Source organism: Wolffia australiana, chromosome 10 (genome assembly GCF_029677425.1).
Source record: "Wolffia australiana isolate 7733 chromosome 10, ASM2967742v1".
NCBI classification, from domain to species: domain Eukaryota; kingdom Viridiplantae; phylum Streptophyta; class Magnoliopsida; order Alismatales; family Araceae; genus Wolffia; species Wolffia australiana.
Genome location: NC_135844.1, coordinates 5,489,831 through 5,505,000, shown reverse-complemented (window position 1 = coordinate 5,505,000; position 15,170 = coordinate 5,489,831). Strand labels below are relative to the sequence as shown.

The 15,170-nt window shown below is 38.8% G+C and overlaps 1 protein-coding gene across 1 annotated transcript; it reads left to right on the top strand.

Moving 5' to 3' along the window:
- Positions 1-9,082: 9,082 nt before the first annotated feature.
- Positions 9,083-15,112, top strand: MCM3 (Minichromosome maintenance (MCM2/3/5) family protein). The gene is made up of 16 exons (XM_078581420.1): positions 9,083-9,216; positions 9,317-9,429; positions 9,525-9,733; positions 10,377-10,507; positions 10,761-10,999; positions 11,069-11,305; positions 11,395-11,549; positions 11,614-11,822; positions 12,579-12,738; positions 12,956-13,161; positions 13,544-13,603; positions 13,671-13,763; positions 13,855-13,967; positions 14,050-14,100; positions 14,176-14,317; positions 14,869-15,112. Exons 1-16 carry the CDS (start codon positions 9,151-9,153, stop codon positions 14,923-14,925), a joined length of 2,241 nt encoding a protein of 746 aa, XP_078437546.1. The 5' UTR covers positions 9,083-9,150; the 3' UTR covers positions 14,926-15,112.
- Positions 15,113-15,170: the final 58 nt, after the last annotated feature.

Below are 15,170 nucleotides of genomic sequence, written 5' to 3'. Positions count from 1 at the left end.
ACGAGGTGATGTGAGGGTGATAATAATTGTTTAATAAGGATGATATGAATTATAATGTGAAGAATGGGTAGGAGGACATGGGTAGATCGTATGGAAATAAGAGAGTGAGATAGATGAATACAAGAAGTGATGACGGATGTCGAAGATGAATAAGAAGATGGGATGATGAGATGGATAATGGATGTGAGTGGATGTGGAAGAGCAGATAAGTAGTTGTGATATGGAGAAGAGGACGATGGACTAGACAATTCAAGAGTTTCATATAAGATGGATGAGACATGATCGAGATTGAAATCAGATATGGTTGTGGTTCATTAAGACGATGGAAGATGGTGATAATAAGGATATGATGAACATAAGGATGAAGATCTAACTAGCGGGATTTGAATGCGAGAAATGAATGTGAGACGTGAGACTAACCTTAGATCCCTATGTTTTGATAAAATCAAGATACTTTTTTGATGGAGATCAGCCTCTCCACTTGTTTTTTGATCTTCCCTAATCACACAAAACACCAAGAACAGATTGATGGACCTTCAAAACCATCACTCTCTTTCAACCAACCTCTCTAAGAGGAAGTGAGCTTACAAAAATCCAAAGCTCTATTTATAGGTCCAACCAGATGGAAAGAGACAAGAAAAAATGAAGCTTCACCCAAAATTTCAGCTTGAAACTCTTTTTGGATAATTAGATATCACAATTTGACTATGGATCATTCTCAGCCTTTGGATTTTCTATCTCCTCCAATTTTAGAAAAGTAAAAGAGCCATGAAATAATTCTGAGAATAGATATTAATTCATAAAAAATTTAGAAATATATATTTAATTCAAAAAATGTTGTCCCTTTGAATATAATGCGAATAAATTCAGGAAAATTATACTCTGAACCAAAAAATTGTGTTCTTTTAGAATTTGATATCGGAAAAAAATTTAAGATATTTAAATTTTCATCAAATTCAAAATATCCTTCTAAAAATAGGTTTAATCACTTTAGGCCTAATAACACACATATACAATCAATCCAATGAAAATGAACTTGTAAATATGGCCATATGAACATATTAAGAATGTGTGTTATCATTGTATCCTTATCAAACACACGTGTTGGGTTTGTCAATGATCAACTATCGAGACAATATATAGTCTATGTAATAAAATGTGAAGTGAGCTAGAGCTTTTTGTGTCCAGTTATAATAAAAACATATTGTTTCATATTTTTTGTAACTTTGTTGTGACTCTTTCTTTTAATCTATCTCCCTTTATACCAAGTGCCAATGACCTACTCTTAAATACAATAATCTCTGCGGACTTCTTCGTGCTTTTATCAAATAATTCTTGAAATCTTGTGACTCGGGACTCATCTGTCTTAGACACATATTAGTTATCTATCCACAATAAGTCATTGTTGTATCGCATCCACAGACCACTTAACTTAGGCACACAGCAAATCAGTGAATAGCTGAGTACCTTGAGCGGTTAGTGTGGATAACTTTATCCATGGATATATTCAGACATATGCTTTTGCGATTAACAATCCTCGTCGCAATAGCAGAAGTGAAATGAGCTATTATATCAAGGCATTTCAATGTCCTTATTGAATATTTTAGTCAAAGTAATGTTCACAATTACACTTTTATGGATGAGAAGTCATCAAAGTTTAATCTCGTTACAATTTCATCATTATTGATTATATTATAATACTTCATTAGTAACATGGAACGTGACTACCGATGAATCTGACTTATATTAATGAATTAAAAGAAATACATGAAGTTTGGTTGGCTTGTAGGCCATATAGTTCTACTAGATTTATCATTCTCTATCCTCTAAATATTTGTAGACTCTAATGTCATTAGACAATGCTACGTGCTCATGAGATAATAGTCAACCTAGAGGAGTCCCAGACAACAGTCAGATGATGAAAACTATATCATAAAATACTCCTGGTATTTGGAAGAAGCACCAGTGAGAGTATTTGTCATCACATAAATGTGTTTCAAGAAACACATTTGTTATTGGGACCCTCGAGAAGCCCCCAAGTATTTAGATGTCATTTAGATTAAAATCCAAAGAAACACAAGAAGAACATTAAACCGATAAAATTTGTGGTTATATCCATTTTTATAAAAACTTAATTATCAGAAAAAATGTTTAAGGCGGTGATATAGGTTTACATAGTTTACTGCTTTACATGATGGAGTTTCAAAAACTTCATCGTTGCCTATAAAATTGATGCCACGAGAGTTCTCAAATCTCAGCAGAGTTTGTCTTTCATCTCCTGATGGGGAATGTGTGCATGGCTCGCTTAACATTATACAATTCTCATGGATTGAATGATGTAACACGACGTGCCGGGATCGAGCAGCTCGTGTTGCACCACAAGGGGATGGGCGTGGATGCATGATACATACAAGATTAGTTGATGTGAAAGTTCGTAAAATCAATGAGAAGAACGTTGGGAACCCAACTGATCCGAGACGTAAACACAGGTAACGACATGAGGGGTCAGGGCATGGATAAGCTCTCAATGACCCGAGTGGTCAGATCGAAGGCCGATGGAGCAAGGGACGTTCACCGTCCGTGCGCATCCTCGCCGTCACCGTGAGTGACACTGATCTGACACCGACGAAAGGAGGTTCCTTATTCGAATATGGTGGCTAATTCCTGTAACATGTATTGAAATCTCTTGATACAATGGAGTAAGCGAGGACGGCACTGAAAGATGTAATAATACCGTAAGGAGAGGGGAGAGGATGTGACGTGGGGTTCAGATCCGGTTGTCATGGTGGAGTGCAGTCGTCGTGGAAGCATGTAATGCCCAGGCATTACAAGAATTCTCTGATGGATGATGACGTTGAAGATAGTCATGTGTGGGGCTGGCAGGAGCAGCACATAGCACCGCAGGAGCCCCCTAAGATAGTGGACGACGCGGCGGAGTGGTGGGGGCCATGGAGACGCGCCCGGCAGCGGAGTCAGAGAGTGTGCAGGGGGCCTCCCTCTGACGATAAATGGGAAGCGCTACTGCTGTGTAACGCGCAGGTCCGCGACCTCGAAGGGGCGGGGATAGCAACGGTCAGCGCCACGAGCGGCTGGATCCGTGGGCGACCACACAAGCAAGGTGCGCCCTGTCGGTTGATGCCCTCGGTCGTCAATGGCAGCAATTGAGCGACAAAGTGGTGACCAAACTAGGGGGGGGGGGGGATGGAAGGTCGGTGCATACGCTTCAGCTAGCGGAGATTCGACATGCGGGCGGAATTCACACACGGGTAAGGGCTTGAAACCGTAGCACATGCAATAGTAGACCGAGCGCAGCAATCAAGGCCTGGAGGCGAAGGATGGTAGTCGGGTGATCGGAATGTGATGGAGAGGGAACAGTTGTTGCGGCAAGTTCCTAGTCAGCTGGAACGTGGCTAGAAGGCGCTAGGAACGGCGGACAACCTCGTGTAGGAGGTGAAGATAGTGGTCAACCGCGCCAACCAACTGGCCCTCCCACGTGACGTGCATGAGGCTTAGTCGACATGCTGCCCATCGTAGGCTCGCATGCGGTAGTGTGGCCGTTCGGACTACGAGGGTGAGGGCTTTGATGTGCAAACCCTAGGCAGCAGATGGAGATACACGACAAAGGCAGGACATGTGGTAGGGCAACAACAGAAAGGGCATCTACTGTCAGCGATACTGTTCGGGAAGTCCCTTTGCATGTAACCTACAACGAGAAGAACAAGCAAGAACGGGGGCGTCCTCCCACGAGGAAGGATATCGATAATCACATGTGCAATATGAGAACAATATTTTCTTTTTTTATTTCTCCAAAAAGTCTCTCTAACATTCCTCCTCCAGTTGAAACCCTAAACCACAATGAAGGAAGAGGAAACCCTAGAAGGTGGGGTGGGTTAAAAACCAACAAAAATCACTAAATGATGCATTATTTTCTTTTATCAACAAAGGTCTCTACATCCAACGTGAACCCTCCCCTTCCCATTTTATGTTAAAAGAGGGCAGGGGGGCTTATGGGTACCCTAATGGGCTCCTTTAGGGTAAGTAGCCAAACATGCCCCCCTTAAAGGATGTAAACAAAACACAACAAAACAACGAATAACACACATGGGGGACGCTCGTACACACGCAGGAGGGGCCTCCCTGTGCTCAAAGTAAGCGAGATAAGATCAAAACGACACAAGGAGTGACCTGTGTTGGGTTCGGTGCCTTTGTTCATCCATGGAAAAAACACGTTCCATGGATGCGGAAGCGATGTAGATCAATTCACAATAAATATTTAAAACAAAACATTGAATGTATCTTTTGGGGAACTTATTCCACCCTTGACATGTTCACTTTGAGATCATTCCAAAGCTGTTCACGCGTCCGGCCTTTAGAAGTATGCACACGATCCTTCGGTGCTTGGGTCTCCACCTCTTCCTCTTCGACTCTTCTTGGAGACTCTCTCCTTGGTTGATGTACAGAATGAAGAAAGGAGGGGGCTCTCAAATCAGGCTTGCATGGGTGCTTTAAATGAGACCCCTTTCCCTCTTTATATTTCACTTAAGGTTTTTCTCAAAAACCCTACACAATAAAATATATCCACCAACGCCCTTATGTCCTAGTGTGTGTGACCCTTTAGGCCCATGTATCATTCTAGTTGATAACTTTAATGGTCCAATAACATTTATTGACCAACCTTATTAATTAATTATATCAACATATCGATTAATTAAATAAGGATCAATTTAACCCAATTGATATGTTAAGTTTCCAGCCCGTGGGGTGCCAAGCCACACCTCGTGCTCTGGAAGATACCGAGTAGTCTCGAACTCTTTCATGAAACCTTTACTGTCATCCGTTACCGTATACGTATAATCCATCATCCGCACGAGACTCGTGAACAACTTAGGATATAGTTTATCGTCAAACCCTAATCTGTCATTCGATTAGTATTGATGTGTATCGGGGATCATTGGAGAATGCCTTCTCCAATATCCTCACAACCCTGGCCGCAGATTTTTCTGCATCGTCTTCCTCGAGTCAATCTCCCCTTATACAAAGGGCGGATGATCCCATCTTGACCACTCAATCGTCTTCGTAAGCTTCTTACTACATCCGATCTATAACTTATCTGAATCCCATCATTAGAGGCTCATATGTCATAGTCAAAATGTAGTCGTCCATTCACGAGATGTCCTTGGAGTCTCGGGTCAGTGGATCACTTGTCCAACCGTGACTTGAATCAACCTGATTGACATTTAGGTATAATACCATTCAGGGTTTTGTACGGATCAATTCACTGAACTCTTTCTCCAAAGAACACCCACTATCTATCCTTAGTGTCGCCACACTAATAGCCATAGGATCAGCTATACTTGTCGTAGAAGTAGGATCAGCTAGTGCTATTCTCTCCGGATAATTCGATGTCCATCTCGACTATCCATTGAATAGGAATATTTAGAATATGTGTTTAAAAACTAGTGATCACTGTATTATGATCTCATCATAATCCACTGAGTCATTGCATGTATTCATGGACTTCATTATAAACATCACACAAAATAATAATGAACATAAATATTTTATTCAATGAACTTAACTAAGCATGGTAGTGTGATTGGCTTGACGGCCACATAATATCCATCAACCCGTACACGAGGGAGGGCCTCCATAAAACTAAAAGAAGAAATGAACACGAAATAAAACGACGTGAAGGCAGTTTTTTTAGGTGTATTTTGTAAGAAAATTGCCCTTGTAAAGATAAGGGTTTTTCTTAAGCCCGAATAAATGAGCTCGAGATAGCTCTTCCAAAAAAGAAAGGCCTCACACCCAAGGACTGAGGTGTTCTCAATCGGCAAAGCCTCCAAGGACTGAGGTGTTCTCAGTCGGCTAAGCCTCCAATGACTGATGAGTTCTCAATCGGCGAAGCCTCTTAAGGACGGACTAAGGTGTTCTCAATCGGCGAAGACTCCAAGGACAAACTGAGGTGTTCTCAATCGACGAAGCCTCCAAGGACTGAGGTGTTCTCAATCCGCGAAGCCTTTAAGGATTGAGGGGTTCTCAATCAACTTTGAGCCAATCAACTCCTTTCACTGCCTATGAGTTCATTTCCCTTACTACACACCCTTAGAAATATATTGTTAATGCTTTCTCTCCAACAGTGAATCCCTCCCCATTTGTTAATCGCTCGCAGCGTGGAGCGATACCCTCCTCTTTTGTTGATCGCTCGGAGGTTGATGCGATTAATTGTGATAAATGACATGTCTTCTTTGAATCTATTTTTTGGGACCTATTTTCCTCTAAAGGGGCCCATTAGTTGGAGTGCAAAGCGATACCCGCTCGTAAACTCGCCCCTTAGGTTACAAAGTCAATTCATCTTCATATGAATATTATGAAGTCAATTCAGATTCAGGCGTGGAAGCGATTCATATTAAGATTTGGGCGCGACTTTAGGAGCGTGAAGATTAAGATTCAGGCGCAGAAACGGTGAATATTAAGATGAAGACGCAGAAGCGGTGAAGATTAAGACGAAGGCACAGAAGGGGTGAAGATTAAGATGAAGGCGCGGAAGTGGTGAAGAATAAGATGAAGGCGCAGAAGTTGTGAATATCAAGATGAAGGTGCGAGTTTACGAGCGAGATACGAAGTCAATGAAGATGAATCTAACGAACTTCACTACAGATTCAGACGTGACTTTAAGAGCGTGAAGATTAAGATTCAGGCGTGACTATAGGAGCGTGAATATTAAGATTCAGGTGCAACTTTAGGAGCGATGAGTATTTAGACTCAAGCACAAGTTTACAAGCACTAAGAAGTGGGAGCAAACGGATAAAGAAGGCGCAACTTCATGAGCAGAGTAAATATGAATATGAATATGAAGGCGCGGCGAGCAAAAGGTGTTTTGTCAGACTTGATAGCAAAAACTCAGGTTCTTCACATCCGCTCTGGCTCCAAGGCGTGGTTGATGACGAGTCTGGACTCGCTCTGTCGGATAGTCCTCCATCATTGAATGCATCTTCAAGGCCATGCATCCAGTTCTTTTTTATTTTTAATGTATCTTCATCTATTCCTCAATTACTCGCCACAATGTTGTATCCTCTTTTCATATTTCAATCATCAACTTGATCATGTTCACTTTTTTAAAATTGATATACTCACATGAAACTTCAAAAAAACACAATGTGTTTTATTTAGTCTTAAATATATTTATCCCATTCTTCATTACTGGTGTTTAATGTTTTCAACATCTGTTTTAAATGCTTCATGTTGAAAAAATGACAATATATAAATACAGATATCTTTTATTTTTATGATTCATACAAAATTCATGCACGAACTTATGTCTTCTTTGATATTTCTATGGTTAAGAGAACTAAATTGTACTTAATATTACTACGAATTCTCAAACATTACAATATTAATACTTTTTAGTAAAAACATGTCTTCTCTAATAGGTGACATTTATTTCGATTAGCACACCAATGGTTATTATTTTATTTTGAAAAAAATGCCAAATATAATAGAAATTTTCAACTTTTCACATCGACCTTTCACTATTTTGCATAAAAGAAGATTTGTTATCTTGAACTGTCTCATAATTCTTCCTTATTTTCCTTCTCACGTGTTTATCATCTTTCTTATCCATTCCTCCCCCATTTATCTCCCAATACTATCATATGTTTCCTCCAATAACTATATCATTATTTCATCTGTTCCCTCGCCCTTTTACCTCTCAGTTGTTTATTAAAAATCTGATAGTTTGTCAGCAAGAAACGATTTAAACTCATTGCAGAATATTGTATGACAAGTCGAGCAATATTGTTCCTACACGCTTGTTTATTCTGCATTTACATATCATTCTTATCCTGGATCCAAAAAATCTATTTCGGAAATCAAAACCAACTCAAATTGACAGTTAAAATACAGTTCCAAAGTAATCTATTATTGTGCACCCCAAAACATCACTCACTTGAGCAAGACAAATAAAGAATGTAATTCCATATTTATCAAGAAATATTAATTTTAAAATTATTATAATTATGTACTCGCGATACTTTTATCCATCTACATTGTTTGGACATCTAGTGAAATGGAATAATATCACATTCTTAGAAGCCTTGATCACTAACAAGATCCGTCCATGTAATCAGCCGAGAAAACAATTAAACATTTAATCAGCTTAGAAAAAATAGTTCCTCGTGTAGTTTTTTTTTCCAGGTTAAATGTTTATTGGTGTATAATAAAGTTCTTCCATAATGACCTATTTTCCTGCCAGAATCCATGTCCATTGTATTTGCCAAAATAAAGTGCTTCTTATTTACACACATTTCAGTAATTTCTCTACCTGATATAATTTTCCTAGGGATTTATACCATACTTCATTAACTCACATTCTTATTTTTTTTTTTTTAATGAGTTAAAAACTTAAGATCTGATAATAAATCTGAGGAGAACGATTATATGCTGATGCACTGAGAAAATGAATTATTAGTCATTAAGTAACTTAATGACGTCATTATTTTGGATAAGAATTTTGGCTAGCAGGCTCGCCAAGAGGTCTTTAGTTCACCATTTAATATCATTGCATGTAAGCAAAATTAAATGAATTATAGGACAATAAGTCAATTAATGACGTCATTATTTCGGATGACAATTTTGGCAGATATGGAATTCAATTCACATATATAATTTTTCAAAAATGGAATTTACATATTTAAAATTTAACGAAGTACAAAAAGAGTATTTTATTTATATAATAATATTAGTCACTGAAAATTAAGCTAACCAACGATGTCATTAGTTAAGATATGAATTTTAGCAAATATGGAATTCAGTTCGCATTTATATATTTTAAATATTGACTTTACGTATATAAATTTAAATATGAATACATATCTACATTTTTATTAAATAATAAAATAAACCATTATCACTTATATTTAGTTCACCGATTGTTAATATCATATTTTAGTAAAAATATTTGAATTATAGGCCATTAAGTAATTGATGACGTCATTATTGCCAACGCGAATTCTGGCGGGAACGACCTCTTTCCCGCCAAAATACGCCTACATCTCTCCGTATATACATGTCTGCAAAACTTTCTCTCTCTAGAACTCACACACACTCTCTCTCTCTCTCTGCTTCTCTTGGCAAGCTCGCGTTGTAGCCATGGAGGTGAACGAGGAGACGATCGCCGTCCACAAACGAACATTTCTCGAGTTCCTCGATCAAGATGTAAGATGTTGTCTCCGTTGGATTTCATCGTTGTGTTCATCTTTTTCATGATTTTTCGACCGAAAACGCTGTTGTAACTCTTGATTTTCGGATCGCGTAGGTCGGCAAGGGTTTCTACATGAAAGCCGTGAGGGACATGGTCCAGAACAAGCGCCGGAGGTTGATTATCGGCGTGGATCATCTTCGCGATTTCAGTCTAGACCTCGCTCGCCGGTAAGATCCATAGTTCTTTACAAGATCAGCGATCTCTTATTCTTTGGTTTTAATCATTATTTCCGCAAAGTAAACTGATTTCTTTTGGTGTTTAGGCTTATTCGGAATCCGGGAGAATATATGCACGCGTTCTCTGATGCAGCGACAGACGTCGCGCGTACTGTGGATCCAAAGTATTTAAAAGAGGGAGAGCGTCTTCTTGTTGGTTTTACTGGGCCCTTTGGGTTCCACAGAGTCACTCCTAGGGATCTCATGTCATCTTTTATCGGCACTATGGTCTGTGTGGAGGGCATCATCACCAAATGTGAGTATTCACAGGATTTCGTCTCAGTTTTTGCATTTTACTTGTAATGTTTTCTCTTATAATTGATTAAGAATAATTTTCGACGCAAGTAGTGGTTTTCTATCTAGGACACTTATGTGAACTTATTGGGAAAATCATCAACCACATGGGAACACTAATTAGTGCTGAATGAAACTGAATTTTTCCACCAATTGTCTCTCATGAAAGTAGAGTATTCATCCTTATTTCTTTATATGACATTGTATTTCTCTGGAAGGAACGTCTTTATTTGAAATTGTGTTACATTATATCTTTTTGATTGCGAAGACAAATTGCCCATAACAATTCTCAAATCAATGATTTTAGATTCATATCTGCTTATGAAGGCTGAATGGTGTTACAGCACATCTTTTGATGCATAAAGGTTAACTCGCCCAAAATATATCTCAAATTAATGATTATTTACATCGCCTAAAATAGTGTTGCATTGTATCTTTTGGTGTCTAAAGATCAACTGGTCTAAAACGATTCTCTAATCAATGATTTTTTAAACTTATTCGCGCAAGTAGTCTCAATAATGTTACATTACTTATTTTGGTGTTTGAAGGTTAATTAGCCGATCATAATTCTTTAATGATTTTTATATCTATATCTGCTTTTGAAGGCTCCCTCGTAAGACCCAAGGTGGTGAAAAGCGTTCATTACTGTCCGGCGACCGGTCAATTCATGTCCAGGGAGTACAGAGACATAACATCGACCACGGGTCTGCCAACAGGATCGGTGTATCCAACAAGGGTATTCTTCTTCTTCCGTTTTGAGTTCAATAAATTAAATAAAAAACGAGAATTCATTTTTCAGAATTAGAAAACAGGGAAGACAATCATTTTTATTTGAATTAAAAATCTGCATAGCATTTCAAGTGTTTATGAACTTGAACGTGTAATGAACGTAGGAATATAAATGGGTCATGAGTTTAGCGAACTTAGGGAACTTCGTTACTTTTGTACAAATAAAAATGATCATAACAATTTCTTACTCATTTTCGTAGGATGATAATGGAAATCTATTGGTCACCGAGTACGGGCTATGTGATTACAAAGATCATCAGACGATATCCATGCAAGAAGTGCCCGAGAACTCAGCCCCCGGGCAGCTTCCGAGGACTGTAGATGTCATTTTAGAGGATGATTTAGTTGATTCCTGCAAGCCAGGCGACAGAGTGGCCATTGTCGGAACTTACAAAGCCTACCCTGGGAACGCCAAAGGAAGCGTCAACGGCGTCTTCAGGTAATTATTAATTATTCAATTAATTCCTATATTATCCCCTGGAAAATTTAAAATTTACTATTTTTCTAGGACTGTGCTCATCGCCAACAACGTTTCTCTGCTCAACAAAGAAGCCAATGCGCCAATTTACTTACTAGACGACCTTAAGAAAATGAAAGAAATAGCCAAGCGAAGCGACGCTTTTGAATTACTGGCTAACTCCCTGGCCCCTTCTATTTACGGTCATCTCTGGATAAAAAAAGCAGTGATCTTGCTGATGCTCGGCGGCGTTGAGAAGAACTTGAAGAATGGAACCCATTTGAGAGGGTAGCGATCTAACCCCAAATTTTATCAATCAAAGTTTATTAATTTATTTCTTATATGGTTTTTGATTAAGTGAATATTTTTTTACTCAGCGATGTAAACATGATGATGGTGGGAGACCCGTCAGTGGCCAAGTCCCAGCTCTTGAGAGCGGTCATGAACATTGCGCCGTTGGCTATCTCCACGACTGGCCGTGGCTCTTCAGGCGTTGGATTGACTGCTGCCGTCACTTCAGACCAGGAAACAGGTAATATTCATTTGAAATTAATTTAATCGTCAAAATGCAATAATCAATTTTTTAATTATGTTAGGAGAGAGAAGGCTGGAGGCAGGGGCTATGGTTCTTGCCGATCGTGGGGTGGTCTGTATCGACGAGTTTGACAAAATGAACGATCAGGATCGAGTTGCGATCCATGAAGTCATGGAGCAACAGACGGTCACGATTGCCAAAGCCGGCATCCACGCCTCTTTGAACGCTAGATGCAGCGTCGTTGCCGCCGCCAATCCCATTTATGGAACAGTACGTGGTCCACTTAAATCATCGTTTCTCATTTCTGTCTTATAGTTTATTAGTGGAGATTTGTGAGGTTTCTATTTTTTAATTTGTTATTTTTTAATTTATGAACTTCTAGTCCTGTTTTCTATTGTATGATCTCTATTTTCTTCCTCACTAATTAATCCTGCCCGATTTCCATTTCTAGTTTCTACTTTATAATTTCTAGATTTAATTGGCACGTTCTGTTTTTGACATCAATTTCCATTTTTAATTTTCTAATTCTCATATTTCTGGACATATTTTATGAATTTATTTAATGTTCTACTCTATTAACTGTACAATCCTGTTTCTTCTGAATCTCCATTTTTTAATCTTTCTATCTTGCTTTTTCGAAAGTTACGTTTATTAATCTTAAAATCTTGTTTCTTCCAAATTCATCATTTTTACAATCTTGTTTCTTCCAAAATTTCTGGTATCAATTTTCCTAACGTGTTTCTTCTACAATTTCCAAGTTTATTAATTTTATAATTTTTTTTCTTGTAAACTTTTCTATTCTTTAATTTTACCTTGTTTCTTCTAAAATCTCCGATTTATTACGTACAATCCTGTATCATCTAAAATTTTGGAGCTCATCGACTGTGTGATCTCCTTATCTCTCTTCAAAACAAAATCATCTAAAATTTCAAATTTACTAATTTTACAATCGCGTGATTTCTCAAGTATTATCTTTTATCGTCTAAAATTCAGATTTTCTAATTTTACTATTTTGTTTAATTCTAGTATGATCGCTCGCTCACTCCCATGAAGAACATCGGGCTCCCCGATTCGCTGCTCTCTCGTTTCGATCTGCTGTTCATCGTCCTCGATCAAATGGACCCAGAAATTGATCGCCAGATCTCTGAACACGTCACTAGAATGCATAGATATTGTTCTGACGGAGGTATTTTTTCTAAACATTTTGTATTTCATCGTTAGTGCTACTAATTAAAATTTTATTTTCAAAATTTCTTTCAATGATAATCATTATTTTTCTTCACAACGATAAGTTTAGGATTTTTAAAAGAATAGCAAGGAATTTCCCTAACTTAACTTGATTTCTTTCCTTAAAAGTAGTTTCCTTTTTCAAAATTTAGATGGATGATTGCTTAAATAAACAGGCATGGGCACGGGTGAGAGAAATTCGAGGTATGGCGAGGAAGATGATGGAGATGCGGCCGCCGTCTTTGTCAAGTACGACCGTGTTCTTCATGGCCAGGACAGAAAGAAAGGAAAGAAGTCCAAAACAGAGAAGCTCACCATTAAATTTCTCAAAAAATACATCCACTACGCCAAGAACAGAGTCCAGCCAAAACTCACAGACGAGGTAATTATTTTTAAAAATTATGAAAAATGGCGCCTTTTGCTCAACTAAAAACAAAACATGAATTCTCTATTTAAAAATCTAATGTTGGGCTTGTTAGACTTGTTAATAGTCTGAAAAACTTGAGTTGAATTACATGCACATTTAAAAAGGAATTCTTATTAAAGGCGCCCCCACCCTATTAAACTATATATAATATTTTTTGTAACAAAAGGGATTTAATGAAATCTCTTGATTGTACCTTATCAGGGTGAGAATACAGGTATTTGATTTTATTTCTTAAATAAATTCGATTTTATTTATTAAAATACAACATCCTGCTTAAAGATGAAAAGTAGCACAACAATCCTAATAATTAAATCCCTTTATCTCTGTTTTTTCTCAGGCGTCCGATCAGATCGCATTAGCTTACGCAGAGCTGAGAAATGGGTCGGCAAGTTCCAAGGTGGCTATTTTTTTCCCAAATTTTTTTTTGGTTTTATTCAATTTATAAATACCTTCCAAATTCTCAGCCTGGCGGCGGCACTCTCCCCATCACCGCCAGAACTCTGGAGACCATCATACGTCTATCCACAGCCCACGCCAAGCTGAAACTGAAAAACGAGGTTTATTTATTTATTTATTTTCTAGTTTATACAAATAATAAAATCCCATGTGCGATGAGAATTCTCAGAATTTATTTGTAAAATGTTGTAGGTTCTAAAAGATGACGTTGACGAAGCATTAAAGGTCCTCAACTTTGCCATATATCACAAGGAGCTCACCGACCTCGAAGAGCGCGAACAGCGAGAGCGGGACGAACCAGAGATGTAGGAACAAATCTCCTCTAATTTACATTTTTCGATTAATATTTATTATTGTTTCCTAAATATCTTAAACTGTCTGGTCCAGTGCGGCAGACAACATGGAGGTGGACGAGCCGGCCGAAGTTCCCCTGGATCGGTAAATTATTAGATATTTATATTTATCTGTTCCAGCATTGGATTTAATAATCTCTAAAAATCCTCGCACGTGCAGAATCGAGGCTTTTGAGTCCATCCTGGGTCAGCACGTGCTAGCTAACCGCCTCGATCAGATCTCCATCGCCGATATCGAGCGGCTGGTCAACGAGGCGGCTCCTGCGCCGTACTCCAAGCGCCATGTCTCATCCATATTAGAGGTAATCCTCTGAATTAACGCATTTAAATTTAAATACTTGACATCGGATGACGAATAGCAAATCATCCTTTACTCGTCATCCATCACTTGTCATCCATTACCCGTTAACTACACGGCGTCCATTACCCCGTCATCCAATACCCGTCATCTATTACTCATCATCCAAATCTCGTCAGCCATTATCTATCAGCCATAAGCATCATCCACTACACCGGCATCCATTTACAGTTTTCCAGTAACATCATCCATTTTCCCCCGTCATCCGCCCATCATTGTCTATTACCCGTCATCCACTAATCGTCATCCGTTACCACCGTCATCGTCCGTTACTCGTCATCCAGTAATCCTTATCCGTTACCCGTCATCCACACCCATTGGTTATAATCCATGACTGACGATTAATCCATTACTCGTCATCTGTCAGCCGTCATCCACAAATCGTCAGCCGTTATCCTTTACTCGTCATCCGTCAGCAGTCCTCTGTCATCCGTCCCTACATATTTTTATATCGTTTATTCATTACTAATTTTATGTTCATCTTGCGCGGCGCAGAGAATGCAAGGGGCCAACCGGATCATGATAAGAGACGGCGTCGTGCGGATCATCTGATCCGTCGTGGCGGAAACCTGGCCGTTCGATTCCGGATCGGTGACGTCACCAGGCCTATTAGTTATTGGGCCCGTTTAAGTCCGTTACCTGGCCCAAATCACCAGCTGAAATGACTTAAACACTCCTGACGAGGCAACCCCGACGCAATTTATCTCAGTTTCTAATATTATTAAAAATTCGACGGAAATGACTTAAATGCCCTTCGCTGACGTGGATCGATGACTGTCCAAATAAGGAATAATGAA